The sequence below is a fragment of the Microtus ochrogaster genome, linkage group LG1, assembly GCF_000317375.1.
Source record: "Microtus ochrogaster isolate Prairie Vole_2 linkage group LG1, MicOch1.0, whole genome shotgun sequence".
Taxonomy (NCBI): domain Eukaryota; kingdom Metazoa; phylum Chordata; class Mammalia; order Rodentia; family Cricetidae; genus Microtus; species Microtus ochrogaster.
The window spans coordinates 3,285,714-3,302,892 of NC_022027.1; the positions used below are offsets into that span (position 1 = coordinate 3,285,714).

Below are 17,179 nucleotides of genomic sequence, written 5' to 3' on the forward strand. Positions count from 1 at the left end.
CCACCCCTCCCCTTCTCACTCCACCCCTCCCCTTCTCACCCCCACGCTCCCGTTCTCTGTCAGACCAGCTGCTGTATCAGGCAGCCTCCCCTGATGAGGAGGCACTGGTCACTGCTGCTCGGAACTTTGGCTACGTGTTTCGGTCTCGGACCCAGGACACCATCACCCTGGTGGAGCTGGGGGAGGAACGGGTCTACCAGGTTCTGGCCATGATGGATTTCAACAGCGTTCGAAAACGGATGTCAGTGCTTGGTGAGCCCCAGGCCTCTCCCTGCTACTCCTGTGCCTTGCACAGTGGCAAGCAGACATCAGAACCTTGCTGTCCCCCACAGTCCGAAACCCAGAGGGCTCCATCTGCCTCTACACCAAGGGTGCTGACACAGTCATCCTGGAGCGGCTTCACAAGAAGGGCGCCATGGAGACCACCACAGAGGAAGCCTTGGCCGTGAGTCTCCTGCTGGGGGAGGCCAGTGTGCACGGCTGTAGACAGGCGCAGTCAGAGCCAGGTCTCCATCAGATAGATGAACTTTCCATGCGCGGGTGGGTAAACTGAGGTCCAGTGAAGAGCACCAGCCTTTCTGAGGTGACCCAGTGTCACCAGCTTAGTCAAGCCTAAGCTCCCACCCTAACCAAATCCCTGTCAGCCATAGCCGTCCTGGCCTTCAGGAGTGACATGTTTCAGACATGCTCGGAGGCCTGAGAGGAGAACCCTCCCATGGTGGTGTTAGGAGGAGTCTTGGGACAGGGATCCTGAGAGGGGAGTAGGGCCTTAAAATCACTGAGCAGCTGGGGTGTGGACATACACACCTACCAGCCCAGCTCTGCAGAGCTGAGGCAGGAGGGTGAGGAACTCAAGCTAGCCTGGGCTATCAAGTCTTAGGAAAGAGCTGGCTGAGCCATGCATACATGCAGAGGGTATGAGAGAGGGTGCCCCCTGTGCAAAGGTCCAGAGACACCAAGGCACTGGTGACTTGGGATGAGAAGGGCCCTGAGGACTGATGGTCAGTCGCCTGTGCCCACAGGCCTTCGCGGAGCAGACCTTGCGCACCCTGTGCTTGGCCTACAAGAAGGTGGCGGAGGAGGCCTATAAGCAGTGGGAACCGGAGCACCAGGAGGCCACCCTCCTGCTGCAGAACCGGGCGCAGGCCCTGCACCAGGTGTATAACAAGATGGAGCAGAACCTGCAGGTGGGTGACAGGGGGGTGACAGACCGGCCACTGGGCTCCTGCCGTCTGGGTCTTGGTGCCTGAACCCCATGCTCGCCTTCCCCAGCTGCTGGGAGCCACGGCCATTGAAGACAAACTGCAAGACGGTGTCCCTGAGACCATCGAGTGCCTCAAAAAGGGGAATATTAAAATGTGGGTGCTGACCGGGGACAAGCCAGGTGGGTCCCTGGCACTGTTGCCACAGAATACATGCTGCACCTGGGGTGCTGCACCCGCGACAGGGCTCTCCGCGATGTCCCCAGGAGTGGGACACGTGCCTCGCACAATCACACAGCCGGGTGGGGACCTCTTCACACCCTTGGAGACACACCTGCCCTGAGGTGACCTGTTGGCCTCCAGGTCAGCGTTGAGGCGCTCCCTAGGGCCCATGTAGAGACATGTCCGCTCTGACAATTTTTGAGGTTTTTAATTTTGGGTTTTTTTTTTCAATTTTCTTTTTGACTTTTCGCTTCTGACTTTCAAATAAATTTGACATTTTCGTGTTTGCTTAAAATGTGGTGGGCCTCAGGATCCCGGCTACACCCCATCTCCCTGGTACCCCGCGCATCCTCTCCAAGCCCAGCAGTCAAAGTCCTACGGCTACTTCTGATTGGCCAGTTCTGTTATGACATGAGCCGCTTCGAGCCAATCACTGCGGCCAGCCAGGAGGTGGGGGGGGGCTGCAAGGGACGAGGACCTTCGTGGCAGGCGGGGCCTGCGGGGCGGGGCCTGCGGGGCGGGGCTCCTGAGCCAGAGTGCGTGCACCCGGATGGGTTTACAGAGACTGCGGTGAACATCGGCTTCGCGTGCAAGCTGCTGTCGGAGAACATGCTCATTTTGGAAGATAAGGACATCAAGTAAGCAGGTCTCGCTCTCTGGTACTCTCACACCGTCCCATGGCTAGGACGATGGCGCCACTTTTCCAACCATCCTTGTCCCCGCAGACGTTTACTGGAGAACTATTGGAACGAAAGCGAACAGCAGAGGGCGTTCAAGATGATGACTCACCACAACATAGCCTTGGTTATCAACGGGGAGTTCCTGGTGAGTGGTGGGGGCCAGGAGCAGTGGGGCTGGGGAAACCTGGGAGGGGGCATACTAAGAAGAGGGAGGGATGCAGGCCTAGTGACCCAAGCCCCTTCGCCCCCTTCCCATCCCCTATACCGACACTAGGATCAGCTGCTCCTGTCCTTGCGCAAGGAGCCCCGAGCTCTGGTCCAGAATGCAGTGGTGGATGAGGCCCCTGAGGAGCCGGTTATGTCCAGGATGGACTTCCTCCAGGCGCGGAGGATCTCCCAGATGTGGCGAAACATTGGATCCTCCCTGACACAGTCCCCGTCAGCCACCTCTAAGATCCACGAAAGCCCCGAGGTTCGGCGGGAGAGGGCCTTTGTAGACCTGGCCTCCAAGTGCCAAGCTGTCATCTGCTGCAGGGTGACGCCCAAGCAGAAGGCCCTGGTGGTGGCCTTGGTGAAGAAATACCAGCAGGTGGTGACGCTGGCCATCGGAGATGGAGCCAACGACGTGAACATGATCAAGAGTGGGTGGCAGACCTGTAGTTGGAGTGGGGTGGGGTGGGGGGGAGCCTGGGGATTAGGCCCCCCAATGGCTGACAGGGGCTGCCATGGCCCCTGCAGCTGCAGACATCGGCGTGGGGCTGACAGGTCAGGAGGGCATGCAGGCGGTTCAGAACAGCGACTACGTGCTGGCCCAATTCTGCTACCTGCAGCGACTGCTCCTTGTACACGGGCGCTGGTCCTACATGCGTGTCTGCAAGTTCCTGCGTTACTTTTTCTACAAGACGGTGGCCAGCATGATGGCTCAGATATGGTTCTCCATGTTCAACGGCTTTACAGCACAGGTGTGTGGTGGTGTGAGGGCTGAGGCAGGAGGATTGCCACTAGTCTAAGACCACCTGGGCAGATCAGGTGTGGTGGTGCATGCCTATCATGACAGTTTGGGGGATTATAAGGCATGAAGATTACCATGGGCTCAAAACAGCTAAATTAAGCCTGGTGGTGGTGCACGCCTTTAATCCCAGCACTTGGAGGCAGAGGCAGGCGGGTCTCTGTGAGTTTTGAGGCCAGCCTGGCCCACAGAGTGAGTTCCAAGACAGTCAGGAGCATACAGAGAAACCCTGTCTTAAAAAACCAAAAAATAAAATGTAACTAGGCAGTTGGTTAGACCTTGGTTCAGAACTACAAAATGAGTGGCAGGGCTGTAGCCGTGCAGAGAAGCTGGGGAGGAACCAAGCCTCTACGTGTGCAGTGGGACACAGAACCAGGTGAGCACTTGCCAGCTGTAGACCAGGCTGGCCTCCAACTGGACATCCTCCTGTATCAGCTTCCCCAGGCTTGAGGTGCTTGGACTCTGGGTTCCTGCTGTTTGTTTTTAGTTTTTAGCTCAGTTAACTCCAAGAGAACTGGTCTGGCTGGGTCTCTCCTAGCTCTTTAGCCTCTGGTTCCCCTCATCAGAATCAAATCTGATGCAATTCTAGAACAGTCTAGAAGCTCATTCTCTCTCCAAAGCTTTACACAGTGCAGACATCAGACTTGGGTGTCTGTCTTTGCTGGTCGCCTGTCCCGGGTGCCAGCCGCTGGCTGCAGGGCCCCTAGTGAAGCTGTCACCTCCCTTGCAGCCCCTGTATGAAGGCTGGTTCCTGGCTCTCTTTAATCTGCTGTACTCCACACTCCCGGTTCTCTACATTGGTCTGTTTGAGCAGGTGAGTGCACGCAGGGGGGTCTGTGGGAGGGGGACCTCTGGCTGGAGAGGTTCCTGCACCCCAAGAACCAGATCTTGTGTCTGGCCTTCTGTGTAATAAGAAGGGGGTACCAGAAGGAAGAGCCTATGCTGTGCCTCCGGTCCATGATCCAGAGTGATGCCACCAGGGGGATTAATTTGGGTGAGGACCAGGGGACTGGAGCAAGAGTTTCAGTTTCATCTCACATTTTAAATTGAAATATTGGGGCTGGAGAGATGGCTCAGCGGTTAAGAGTATTGCCTGCTCTTCCAAAGGTCCTGAGTTCAATTCCCAGCAACCACATGGTGGCTCACAACCATCTGTAATGAGGTCTGGTGCCCTCTTCTGGCCTGCAGGCATACACACAGACAGAGCATTGTATACATAATAAATAAATAAATATTTAAAAAAAATAAAATTGAAATATTTAGTTGTTGGTGGGAGGAAAATTGGGCCATTTTGCATGAATATGTGTTTCCACATGCTGAGTGAACTTTTACAGACACTCTTAGAATCCCCATCCGTGTACTCCCCCACCCGCGGACCCCCCCACCCGCGGACTCCCCACCCGCGGACTCCCTCCCCCCACACGGACTCCCCCACCCGCGGACTCCAGACCCCACTAAGAGCCTCTGGCTCCTGTCCAGGATGTGACTGCGGAGAAGAGCCTAAAGATGCCAGAGTTGTACGTGGCCGGCCAGAAAGATGAGTTGTTCAACTACAGCATCTTTCTGCAAGCCATCGTCCACGGCATGCTTACATCGCTCATCAACTTCTTCTTGCCGGTGCTCGTCAGCAGTGACTTTTCCAAGTTTGGCAGTTCTAATGACTACCAGTCCTTTGGGGTACTGGTGGCGATATCTGGGCTACTGTCTATCACCCTGGAGGTAGGTGGACCATGACACCTGAGAAACCATGGAGGCATCTGCCTCACACTGACTATTCTAGCCTTTAAAAAAAAAATCAAAAACAAAAAAGTTGTGTTTCACCAGGGTCTTTGCGGTTGGTGCACCAGTCCTTGGGAGGCCGAGGCAGGTGGATCTCTGTGAGCTCAAGGCCAGCCTGGTCTATAGAGGCCTACCCAGAGAACCTTGTCTCAGAAAACAAACAAACAGATGTGTTTCATTTTAGCTGTGCTCTCCAAGAGCACTAAGGACTCTTAACTGCTGAGCCATCTCTCCAGGCTGCCCTCTAAAAATATATATTATTTATTTTCTTCCCCTCTTTTATTTGTTTATGGAGATGAAGTCTCATTATGTAGCTCCGACTGATCTAGGATTCAGTAGATAGACCAGGCTGGTCTGGTTTTTTTTTAAGATTTATTTATTTATTGTGTATACAACGTTCCTACTGCCTGTGTATTTCCATGCCAGAGAGGGCACCAGATCTCATTACAGATGGTTGAGAGCCACCATGTGGTTGCTGGGAATTGAACTCAGGACCTCAGGACCTCAGGAAGAGCAGTCAGTGCTCTTAACCTCTGAGCCATCTCTCCAGCCCACAGGCTGGTCTTGAACTCAGAGAGATCCACCGCCTCTGCCTTCAGACATCCGGGATTAAATATATACACCATCGTGCCCAACTCAGAAAAGCTTTTAGAGGCTGTGTAGACGTGGCTGCCTGTGTGCCTGTGCATACGTGTGCTCTGACTGAGGCATGGTCTTGTTCATGTGTGCCTGTGCATACGTGAGCTACTGAGGCATGGTCTTATTCATTGCTGCTGTCGTGTGAGAAGACATCTCCTGTCTACTCACCCCAGATAGGGAGCCCACAACAGGCCCGAGTAGAGATTCCATTGAAGTCCAGCATGGTGAACCAGTGCAAGCCCACCCCAGTCTGGGTGACAGCTCCTGAAAGCTGGAGCACTGCAGACAGGCCGACTCTGGCTCTAAGCCTCTCCAGGCAGCTCAGCAAGTGTCAGTGTCTTTCAGGCCGGCTGCTGGTCTCACTCTGGGAGGCAAGGACCTAGTGAATCTGGTCAGTTTCAGGGACTTCTTGAAGCTTTTTGTGTTGTCTGCCTTCCTGCTCATTGAGTTTCCTGCGGGATAGAGTTGTTGGTGGGAGGAAAATTGGGCCATTTTGCATGAATATGTGTTTCCACATGATGAGTGAACTTTTACTGTCTGGAAGGAAGCGATTACAGAACAGCTGCAGACATGGTCAGGCTGCCTGGCCACGGCCTCTCATCTAGCCACGGGCTGGCCAGGATGGCAGGTGGCGTGCTCACAACCAGCCAGCAGCTCTATGTGGGTCCTCAGGCTGACACAGCCGGTGCTTTATTCGCTGATGTCTCCTGGGACTCCTCAGCCTCCAGTCTGAGACCGCTTCTCCCACTGAGCACCCCTGCCCCAGTGCTGGGGTTCAGCATACAGAGCACACGCTCGGCTTCCACATGGGTGCTGAAGATTGGAACTCGGGTCCTCAGCCTAGACTCACGTGCTGACCTGGGGGCTCTGCGTCCTGCCTCCTTTTACTGACCTCCTGGCTTCCCATCAGGTTATTCTTGTCATTAAGTACTGGACGCTCCTGTGTGTGGGCTGCATCGTGATCAGCCTTGCCTCCTATGTCATCATGACAAGCCTCACTCAGAGTCTGTGGTTGTTCAAGATCTCACCAAAGACCTTCCCATTCCTGTGTGAGCTTCCTGTGTGTGTGGGGAGGCCCGGCCAGGAGGGTTGCAGGGACCCCCTGGTGTCATCTGGAGGGAGGAAGCTGAGGGGTGGGAGGGACACTCGAGCTTGCCCCACCCGTCTGCTTCTCCATTGTCTCCAGTTGCTGACTACAACGTGCTGAGCCACCCCAGCAGCCTGCTGGTGATTATCCTCAACGTGGCCCTGAGCACGCTGCCAGTCCTGGCTCTGCGCGTCATCCACAGAGTTGTTTCCAAACTGCGCCCCAAGGTGAGGCCGAGCAGGGGACCCCAGCCCCTCCCAGCTGTCACAGACACTGACCGTGTCCTGCCTGGGGCAGTGTCCTGGGGGCTCAAATCCCTGAGCACAGCCATATCTTAGAACACTCCTGACACCTTGGGGTCTTTGCCATGTGTCATTCAGAGCCCCGGGAGGGAGGATGACGGCTTCGGGGTAGTTTAGGCTAGAAGGGAAGTAGGCTCCAGTATCCATCCGTGGGCTGACATGTGGCCCGTTCACGTGCTCCAAAGAGAAGGACCCAAGAGACGCCGTGGTCAGCGAGAGAGGCAGACAGAAAGGACACACAGTGTGGGACTCTATGCAGGGGAACGGTGGGCAGTGGATCACTGGGTGACAAGGGCTGCAGAGAAGGCAGCCGAATGAGGCTTTATTGGAGATGATGGAAGGTTCTGGAAGTAACAGGTGGCCAACTTTCTGAATGTGTGTAGAGCCAGAAAATGCCCTTAAATGAGGCTAAAGTGGCAATTGGGGAAAAAAAAACCTTTAAGATTTATTTATTTTTTTATTTGTAGTGTGTGTGGATGTTTTGTCTGTGCAGTTATGTGTACCATGTGTGGGACCAGCACCCACAGAGGCCGGAGGTGTTGGTTCTCTTCTTTTCTTTTCTTCCTCCCTTCCTCCCTTCCTCCCTTCCTCCCTTCCTCCCTCCCTCCCTCCCTCTGTCCCTCTCTCGTTCTTTCTTTCTTTTTCAAGACAGGGTTTCTCTGTAGCTCTGATTGTCCTGGAACTAGCTCTTGTAGACCAGGCTGGCCTCGAACTCACAGAGATCCGCCTGCCTCTGCCTCTGCCTCCAGAGTGCTGGGATTAAAGGCGTGCGCCACCACCGCCCATCTAAAATTTTGTTATCTGATATAAAATCCTGAGTCAAGTCCCAGGGAAAGACTGCTGATTGCCCAGTGAGGGGTGGGTCACAGAAGGATTCTCTCTAAATTTATATTTCTGTATGTAGTGGGGGGGGGATGGGAGCATGATGATCGCCTTGCTATCCCTGGCTGTTGCTCTACAGGAGGAGGAGGTCCCAAGTGAGGAAGAGGAAGTGGTTGTGGAGCCTGCCGTGAGGCATCTTCGCCGCGGCATCCCTGCCCGCCGATCCAGCTATGCCTTCTCCCACCGTGAGGGCTACGCAGACCTGATCACCCAGGGCACCATCCTGCGCAAGTCCATGGAGGACTCCATCAGCAAGTCCCCGAACCCATCTGAAGAAGACCTACCTCCACAGCAACCCCCACAGCACAAGGAGTCAATATTTAATCCGCGAAAGATCTCCATCCTGGCTAAGATGAAACTGCAGCATCATGCTAAAGCATCCCAGGAGGAGGTCCACACCAGTACAAGCTTCCAGACAGAGAAACAGGCCACTCTGTACTTGGACCCCTCTGACACTCTGAAGCCACCCTCCACCCCAAGTGCCACGTCGGTGTCCTCCTCTGATGACCAGGCCTTCCACAGTGTGCCTTCACGATACACCCTGGAGAGCCAACCAGAGCGCTTGGACGTCAGGTCCGCCTCTTGGAAGGGACTTCCCTGGAAGGACCCACCCTCTCCTAAGCCGAGCCAACTGGAAGTCCCCAAGAAGCAACATAGTCGCACCTCCAGTTGACCAGAAGTCCCTCACTGGGAGATCCCCAGTCATCCAGTACAGTGGAACCATCACCTGGGAGTGAGCAGAGGGCCAGGGCACAGCCCCAGCAGCATGGCGGGTGCCAGGGACCTTTCAAGTCAGATCTCCACCCTGCTCAAGTATACAGCAACTACCCCCTTCCCAGCCCCAACAGGAGTAGGCAGAGACAGTCAACAAACAGCATCCAAAGACAAGGGGGGCCGCACCCTTGCCTTTCTAATAAAACAGGGTCCCTCTGACCCCAGGGCTGCTTTGGGCTCTCTCCTTCTCCAACTCCTCTTTTGGTAAAAACCAAACATTCCTTTCCAGACTTAAAAGAAATATTCGCTGGACAGTGGTGGTGCACGCCTTTAATTCCAGCACTTGGGAGTTCGAGGCCAGCCTGGTCTACAGAGCTAAGTTACAGGACAGGCTCCAAAGCTACAGAGAAACCCTGGCTTGAAAAACAAACAAAAATACCAACCCCAGCAACCCCCAAATCATCAAAACACTGACCCCTACTGGTCAAGTAGTTAAATTTCAGGAAACTTTTTGTGGGCTTTTCTTTTATACCCCCTTCTAAATTCATGGGGCTTCATTGCTTTTGAGAAAGGAAAGTGCTCAGTCTCCACCCCACCCACCTGGGCCCCTTCCTCCTCCAGGCCACCTCCCTTGTTGAAGCAGGTCCTGGTGTGGTGTGCCCACCTCAAGGTCTCCCCTGCCTCGCTACCTTCTGGGTGGCTGAGCCCCATTCTTCCCGGTCTCTACCAGTCCACAGTTGGCCAGCACAGCTATGTAGCTGAATGACCAGGGAATACTTTATTGAAGGAAAAAAGCAAAAGAACAAAAGCAGCACAGCGTGGTTAATGGCGGACGGCTTCTCTTGCCTGTGTCACCCAAGGGCAGGGTGGGGACCGGCTGCCCTTCTGTCTTCCTCTAGGGGTTGGAGCCTTTGACTGATTCCTTCTCTGAGAATACTTGGGAGGTCCCTCACACCACTCTGGCCTGAGATCACCCCCAACACCACACTCAGAGAGCCGTACAGGCCCCCAGGATAAGCCCTATACCTGGTGGCCAAATTTTGAAATATTTATTTATTTAGTTATTTATTATGTATACAATATTCTGTCTGTGTGTATGTCTGCAGGCCAGAAGAGGGCACTAGATCTCACTATAGATGGTTGTGAGCCACCATGTGGTTGCTGGGAATTGAACTCAGAACCTTTGGAAGAGCAGGCAATGCTCTTAACCACTGAGCCATCTCTCCAGCCCCTTGGCCAATCTTTGGTTGAACCATTTTGTGGTAATCCTGCAGGTGGGAGACTGAGCTCTTCTTTCACCCCAATCCTATGACATGGGACCTGTCCTTAGAAGTCAGCTTTTGTCAGGCATCCTTGAGACCTCCCTGGGAAGGGTCGGGGCAGACAGCACAAGAATCACAAGGTGGCCTGTACCCCACTTCTTTCTCCACTGATGGGGCTGCACAGAGCCCTGTTCTCCAGCGTCCCCACGTGAGTTCAGAAAGGTACTACCCATGCTGGGGAAGCTGAGAGCGTCTGAGGACAGGTGACTGGGTTTCTGAAAGGCCTTTTGCATCTGGGGAAGTTGGGGTGCACCCAAGCTTCTTGACTACACTCACGAATTTTTTAGTTGTGGGAAGTTTGTGCTCAAGTGAACCCCACCTGGGTGGGGGAAGGGGCCCACAGCCACCCACGGGCTCCCCAGGTGCAATGGAGAAGGAGGGGAAGCGATGGCCCTCTCTCCGCCAGGATGGACACACAGCTGGCGGGATCGGAGGAGGGGAAGTGATGGCCACGGAGCTCAGGTCTGGCTTGCTCCAGGAGCGCTCTCTAACTCAGGGTCTTGCCAATGCGGAGGAGTGGCCCGTAAGCAGAGGGCCAATGATAGCGTGATACCCCCTCCACGTTTCCTCGTCAGAATATATGAGACATGAGTCAAATTCCATCACCTTTTTGGTTTTCATTTTTCTTATTTTTTTTCTTAAATTACATTTGGACACAGAACACATAGAATCATAAATCCTCTTAGAAGACTCGGCTCCATAAAACAAGGACACAGAAGAAGCCAGGGAGAGGTGCAGCCACGGAGCACGCCCTTCTCTCTTTCCTAAGAGACTCTTGTACATAGGAAATCTGTGAAGGCCACCGGTCCCCCCTCGCCCTCTCAGGGACCACCGGCTTCGCTGCCCTGACATTCAGTGCGTCTCCCACGGAACCGATCAGAGATAAACATGCCATTATTTTCAAAATTATAATTTAACGGTATAAAGCTTCGAGTCACATGTTCCCAAAACTAGCTAAGGTTTTTTTTTGTTTTGTTTTTAGCACATAAACTATACATTAAATATTTTGAGGTATTTCAGAGAGAATTGTCAAAGGCTAGAAGGAATTGTGCTGGACTGTGGGCTCCCTCTGTAGGAAAGATCTTTGGTAGGGAAGGACCAGAAGGTGTGTGGGGCAAAGTGGGAGGATGAAGGCCCATCGGGGCCTGGAGAGGGTCCTGATGTGCGTGCGTGCATGCGTGTGTGTGTGTATGTGTGTGTGTGTGATGGTATTTGGAAGGTTCCATTGGTGGCTCGGGTGGAGCCCCACCTAGAATCCCCCAGTGTAGGCTGGGGCCTGGTCAGAAGGTAGAGGGGCTGGGGTGTGGTCAAGGGTGAATACTTGCCTAGAATATACTAGCTCCTAGATTCCAACCCCATCACCACCAGAAACAAAAGAAAAAGAAAGGAAAGCAAAAAAGAAAAAGACAAAGAGAAAAACAAAACTCAGTCTGACTGCTGCCACAGGCTTGTGGTCCTGGTCTTCAGGAGGCTGGGGGAGGGGCGCTCAGCCTGGACAGTAGCCTCGGCTGCAGAGCAAGACCTTACCCTCAAACGTACAGATGCAGATGCACACATATATTGGTCTTTTCTAACTTGAGTCATAGATCTTTTGAGGCAGGGTCTTACCATGTGAACTCAGAGTTCCTCCTGCCTCTGCCTCCTGAATGCTGGCATTAAAGTTGTGACCACCACACCAGGCTCTGTCTATTCCCCTGCATCACAAGTGTGGGAGCGAGGGAAGGGGAGGACTCAGTGCTAGTGCAGGTGGGAGGGGCGCCTGAGTCCTCACAGATGGGAGCTAATGGGTGTGTTTTATTTTTTTTTATTATTATTTTTTTTAATATTTATTTATTTAGTATGTATACAATATTCTGTGTGTATGCCTGAAGGCCAGAAGAGGGCGCCAGACCTCTTTACAGATGGTTGTGAGCCACCATGTGGTTGCTGGGAATTGAACTCAGGACCTTTGGAAGAGCAGGCAATGCTCTTAACCACTGAGCCATCTCTCCAGCCCCCTAATGGGTGTGTTTTAAAAGATTTACTTTTAGCCGGGGGGTGGTAGTGCACACCTTTAATCCCAGCACTCAGGAGGCAGAGGCAGGTGGATCTCTGAGTTAAAAGCCAGACTGGTCTACAGATTGAGTTCCAGGACAGCCAGGGCTACACAGAGAAACCCTGTCTCAAACAAACAAAAAAAACCCATATTTTATTTTTAATCATGTATGGGTGTGTGAGGGTGCAGGTGCCTGGGAGGACCAGAAGAGGGCACCGAGTCCTTCGGAACTAGAGTTCCGGATGATTGTGTGTGTGTGTGTGTGTGTGTGTGTGTGTGTGTGTGTGTGTGTGTACGTGCGCGCGTGCACTGGCCTACCAGCCGGGTGTGTTTGGTGTGTGCGTGTCTCAGTGTTTCTGTGGGGGGAGACCTGTCTCTTGCTGAGTGGGAAGGGGGGGACTCTTTTCACTCTGAGCATTCTGCCTCACACCAGAAGGTTCTAGAAGCATCCATCCAAGTTGCTTCCATGGGAGAGCAGCCAGTCATTTAGGACAGAGGACTCTCTACACACATCTTTGGTTCAATAAAAAGGCACTCACCGACCTCGCTGTCCTCTTGCCTCTCTTTCTCTCTTTCTCTCTCTCTCTCTCTCTCTCTCTCTCTCTCTCTCTCTCTCTCTCTCTCGGGTGGGGACAGCCATGGGGTGAGGGTGGGGACACCCTGGCTTCCAGCACAAACCCTTGGGGGGTGGGGGAATCTTTGGTATCAGACGTGATATTTGAATCACAGCATGGACTCAGTGAGGTAGCCTTTACAGGATGGGAGGTTCCTTTTCTTCTCACTAGAAAGGTCTCTTGCATTCTCTAGGGAAACTGAGGGTGCGCCCTTCCTGGGAGCAGCCATGGGATAGGGTTCAGAAGAGAGTAGTTCCCAGGATCTTGGACCCCCAGAGGGGGAGGGGGAGAGGCAGCCTCCTGGATCTGGCTCCCAGGCGAGGGGAGGACTGAGCAGCGTGGTGGGGGTGCCCCCTTGCTTCTGACCCTTCCCCATTGTACATTTTTTGGCAAAACAACGGAGCGAGCAGTTTTCCACTTCCTCCTCTGAGAGAGGCGTCACCAAGGCGAGGCTTACCCCGAATGTCCTCTGGTGTGTGGGGTGCCCAGATGTGCACCCCCAAGCAACCAGAAACCAGGCGACGAGTTCCAGAGATTTCCAGAGCTTTGCATCCAAGGCCCCCCCGGATCTGGAGACTCTGATGTGCCCCCAAGATCTGGGGTGTCGTTTTTTGCTTTCTGGTGACATTGTTCCCTGTGTAGCTTTCTTCACGTAGCAAGGTGCTCATAGCGAACTCAACCAGGGGCGCTGAGGCGAGGCGGCCATGGCGACCCTCATCTCCACCCACATCTGCCACTGTCTCCTTGGAGACAGGGGGCTCTCGTAGCTCCCCTCCCCGGCTTAAGGCAGGGGACTGTTGGCACAGGATTTGCAGGCCGCTGAGGTGGGGGTGGCGGCCAGGGTCTCCGCGGTGAGGGGCTTTCCTGCCCGGAGAGAGGGCTTGGTTTGGAGCAAGGTTTGGGGATGGGTGCTGTAAGGATCCAGCTTATTGTCGGTTTTTAGCCACTTGGGACGAGTCACAGTTCCTGGGAAGGGGCAAAGGGACAGAGACCTGGCCTGGAGGAGAAGGGGGGGGGGGGCGGAGAAACAGGCAGTTGTCTGCTTTCCCCCTTTTGAGGAGGTCTGGGATCTGGGAAGGAAAGGTTCTCTATTTAATTTTTTTTTTTTTAAATACCCGGGTTTTGTTTGTAAGGTGTGCTTGATTCTCGACCCACTCTTCCCTCGAGGTCCCTTTAGTGTCCAAAACTGAAGGGGGCTCGGGTGGGTCCCTGTCCCCTGGGGGTGGGTGGGATTTCCTTTGGCTGGGTGGGGGAGGGGTCCCCATGCCCGGGGCTGGGGTGTGCGATTCCCTGGGGTTGGGGTGGGGGTGGCGAGTGGAAGGCTCAGGCTTTGGAGAAGGTGGCAGTGGCTGTCGCGGTGCCCGGAGTGGCACCCGGCTCCTCAGCCCAGCGATTCATGCAGCGGCGTCGGGCGTTCATGAAGAAGTTGCTGACGGTGTTGAGCTCCAGGCCCAGCTGCTGTGAGATGGTGGCCTGCATCTCCTTGGACGGCCGCTTGTTTTCCTTGAAGATGGCGATCAGCGTGCGGCGCTGCAGGTCGGTGAACACCAGCCGCTGTTTCTTGGGCTGTAGAGCCCTGTCCTTCTGTTGATCCTGCTCCTTGCGCTTGCAGGCTGTAGGTGGGACAGGGGCGAGGGAGGACACCACGGGAGGGGGGGGTGAGGGGACGGGGACCGGAGCACGGGGCCAGGGCAGGATGAAGGGACATAGGGAGGAAGGGGGCGTGGGTCACCCAGGAAGGGAAGGGAAGCGGACCAGAGTACCAGGGCCAGGGAGGTGCAGGGTATAGGAGCCAGGCCGAGTCAGGGAACACAGAGAAGGAGGGTTGGTCAGGGCGCAGAGGGCGCACATCAGAAAGGTTCAGAGGATGGAGAAAAAGGAGGGGAGAAGAAGGAAGAGAAGGGTCGTTAGCAGTGTGAACAGGACCAGGGTGGGAGATAGGCAGCCACAAACGGAGGACGGAGCCAAGCAATGCATCTAATCAACACAAGCATGTCACAGTCACCCCCTCCAGCAAAGCCTCCCTCCCGGGGTGACCAGTCCCAGCTCCCTACTGCCAATCCTTCCATTCCAGTCACCATCCCAACATGACCTCTTCCCCAAAGACTGTGGATGCAGGTGCGGAGGGCATAGCCCCCTGCAGTGCTACAGTCCCACCTGGAGACTGTGAAATGGTTGACTCTAGGCCTCAAGTCTCAGCAAGCAAGACACAGACCTGACCCCCTCAGGAGCAGATGACACTGAGTTCACGGCCCTTGACTTCTGCTAGCCTAGAACCCCCCAGGGAGGGGGCTGGGGGTGTGGCTCTGAGGTAGAAGGCCTACACATTGGAGTTAGCATGTTTGTCATCCGCTTTCAATGACACTCACAACCAGATGAAACAGATGATCGGCTAAGGGAGGAAGGAGGGCCATACCTCAGAGGGTGAAAGAACTTGCCACCCAGGCCTAGTGACCAGAGTTCAGTCCTTGGAACTTGCACAGAGGTAGAAGAAGAGAAGCAACCCTAGAATGATGTTCTCTGAGCTCCGTCTGTGCACCATGGCCGGTGTATCCACACACACCATACACACACCACAACAGTAATAAATAAGATAAAATGTAAATATATAGGCCTGATGGTTAAAGTAATGTCAGATCGGGGGCTGGAGAGATGGCTCAGAGGGTAAGAGCACTAGCTGCTCTTCCAGAGGTCCCGAGTTCAATTCCCAGCAACCACATGGTGGCTCACAACCACCTGTAATGAGACCTGGTGCCTTCCTTGCCAGCAGTACATTGGATGCTTAATAAATAAATCTTAAAAAAAAAAAGTAATGTCAGATCGACAGACCCCAGAATCACCTAGGAGCTGAGTGTCTTGGTTTGTAGGGGGGGAGGACGGGGGGACAACACCTGCCCTCTATGGGTGGCCCGGCCCCTAGGCTGGATCCTGGCTGATGGTGGAAAGTGAGCTGAGTCCCAGCACGCCTGCGTTCCCTGACTTCTGGCTGTGGATGTGGTGTGAGCATTTCCCCGAGCGCCTACAGCCTCTCTTCCCCTGGTGATGAACCCTTGCCCCCTGGAGTGGCCTTTGTAAGGAAGACTCCAGGACTGAATAACACGAGTAGACAAGACACAGACAGACACATCTCTGGGAACAGACAGACATTTCCTAAAGCTTTCCAAAAGGAAAGGCAAGTGCCATGGAAACATCCAGAATCAGGATGGCTTTGGGGGGCTCAGAATCTAGGAGAAAAAAATGTCAGGGTCAGAGCTGGAGGTGGTACTTGTTGCTCTTGCAGGGACCCAAGTCCAGGTCTCAGCCAGCGCTCCAGATCTGTAACGGACGCTCTGGAGAGCCTCCTCCCTCTTCTGGCCTTGGTTAGAACTGGCACACACAGAGACACACACATACACATAATTTAAAATAAGAGCCAGGCAGGATCTGGAGAGATGGCTCAGTGGTTAAGAGCACTGACTGTTTTTCCATAGGTCCTGAGTTCAATTCCCAGCAACCCACATGGTGGCTCCCAACCATCTGTACTGACATCTGGTGCCCTCTTCTGGCCTGCGGGCATACATGGAGGCTGAACACTGTGTACTGTACATAGTAAATAAATAATTAAAAAAAATAGCCGGGCGATGGTGGCGCACGCCTTTAATCCCAGCACTCGGGAGGCAGAGGCAGGCGGATCTCTGTGAGTTCGAGACCAGCCTGGTCTACAGAGATAGTTCCAGGACAGGTTCCAAAGCCACAGAGAAACCCTGTCTCGAAAAACAACAACAAAAAAAAAAACAAAAAAAAAATTAAGAGCCAGGCAATGTTGGTGCACCCCCTAAATCCAAGCAGTTAGGAAGGCAGAGGCAGGTGGATGGATCTGAGTTCCATCCTGGTCTACAGAGGAAGTTCAAGGATAGCCAGGGCTACAAAAGAAACCCTGTCTTGAAAAACCAAAAACCCAAACAAAACAGATCTTTAAATTAAAGGTGTGTGCCACCATGGCCTGGCATAAGTTATTTTAAATTTATTTTTATTTTATGATCATTGGTTTACCTGCATGTTGTGTGTCTATGTGAGGGTGTCAGAAACCCTGGAACTGGAGTTACAGACAGGTGTGAGCTGCCATGTGGGTGCTGGGGATTGAACCTGGGTCCTCTGGAAGAGCAGTCAGTGCTCTTAACCTCTGAGCCACCTCACCAGCCCCTATTTCCAAAAGTCTTAATGAGTTGGCTTTGGATCCTGTTTGGGAGTGTCGAGGGAATTGGCATGGCTCCAAGTGACTCCAGAGTCTGCAGAGAGTTTTACAAGAAGAAATGCGATCCTGAACGGGAGAGACGGCTCAGAGGTTAGGAGCTGCTCTTCCTGAACACCCAGGTTCAATTCCCAGCAGCCCCAAGGAGGCTCACAACCATCTGTAATGAGATCTGGTGCCCTCTTCTGGCCCGCAGGAATACATGCAGGCAGAACACTGTATACATAATAAATAAATCTTTTAAAAAAAAGCTATGCTCTATAGGAAAGGAAGGAAGGAAGAAATAAAGAAATAAAGAAAGAAAGAAAGATAGATAGATAGATAGAAAGAAAGAAAGAAAGAAAGAAAGAAAGAAAGAAAGAAAGAAAGAAAGAGAAAGGCAAGCCGGGCGGTGGTGGCGCACGCCTTTAATCCCAGCACTCGGGAGGCAGAGGCAGGCGGATCTCTGTGAGTTCGTGACC

At 53.6% G+C, this 17,179-nt stretch overlaps 2 protein-coding genes across 2 annotated transcripts in view; one reads left to right on the top strand and one right to left on the bottom strand.

Moving 5' to 3' along the window:
• The window catches only part of Atp8b3 (ATPase phospholipid transporting 8B3), a 21,604-nt gene extending 12,097 nt beyond the window's left edge, over positions 1 to 9,507 (top strand). The window contains exons 17-29 of the mRNA XM_026785226.1: positions 64 to 252; positions 333 to 445; positions 1,023 to 1,187; positions 1,273 to 1,384; positions 1,987 to 2,062; positions 2,150 to 2,249; positions 2,379 to 2,745; positions 2,843 to 3,066; positions 3,844 to 3,927; positions 4,593 to 4,832; positions 6,442 to 6,580; positions 6,718 to 6,845; positions 7,882 to 9,507. Of these exons, the coding sequence (XP_026641027.1) occupies positions 64 to 252; positions 333 to 445; positions 1,023 to 1,187; positions 1,273 to 1,384; positions 1,987 to 2,062; positions 2,150 to 2,249; positions 2,379 to 2,745; positions 2,843 to 3,066; positions 3,844 to 3,927; positions 4,593 to 4,832; positions 6,442 to 6,580; positions 6,718 to 6,845; positions 7,882 to 8,475 (2,531 nt within the window). The 3' untranslated portion in view covers positions 8,476 to 9,507. The remainder of the gene's footprint in view (positions 1 to 63; positions 253 to 332; positions 446 to 1,022; positions 1,188 to 1,272; positions 1,385 to 1,986; positions 2,063 to 2,149; positions 2,250 to 2,378; positions 2,746 to 2,842; positions 3,067 to 3,843; positions 3,928 to 4,592; positions 4,833 to 6,441; positions 6,581 to 6,717; positions 6,846 to 7,881) is intronic.
• A 2,493-nt stretch (positions 9,508 to 12,000) lies between these two features.
• The window catches only part of Onecut3 (one cut homeobox 3), a 34,900-nt gene continuing 29,721 nt past the window's right edge, over positions 12,001 to 17,179 (bottom strand). Inside the window, exon 7 of the mRNA XM_005372455.3 lies at positions 12,001 to 14,100. Within this exon, the coding sequence (XP_005372512.2) occupies positions 13,811 to 14,100 (290 nt within the window). The 3' untranslated portion in view covers positions 12,001 to 13,810. The remainder of the gene's footprint in view (positions 14,101 to 17,179) is intronic.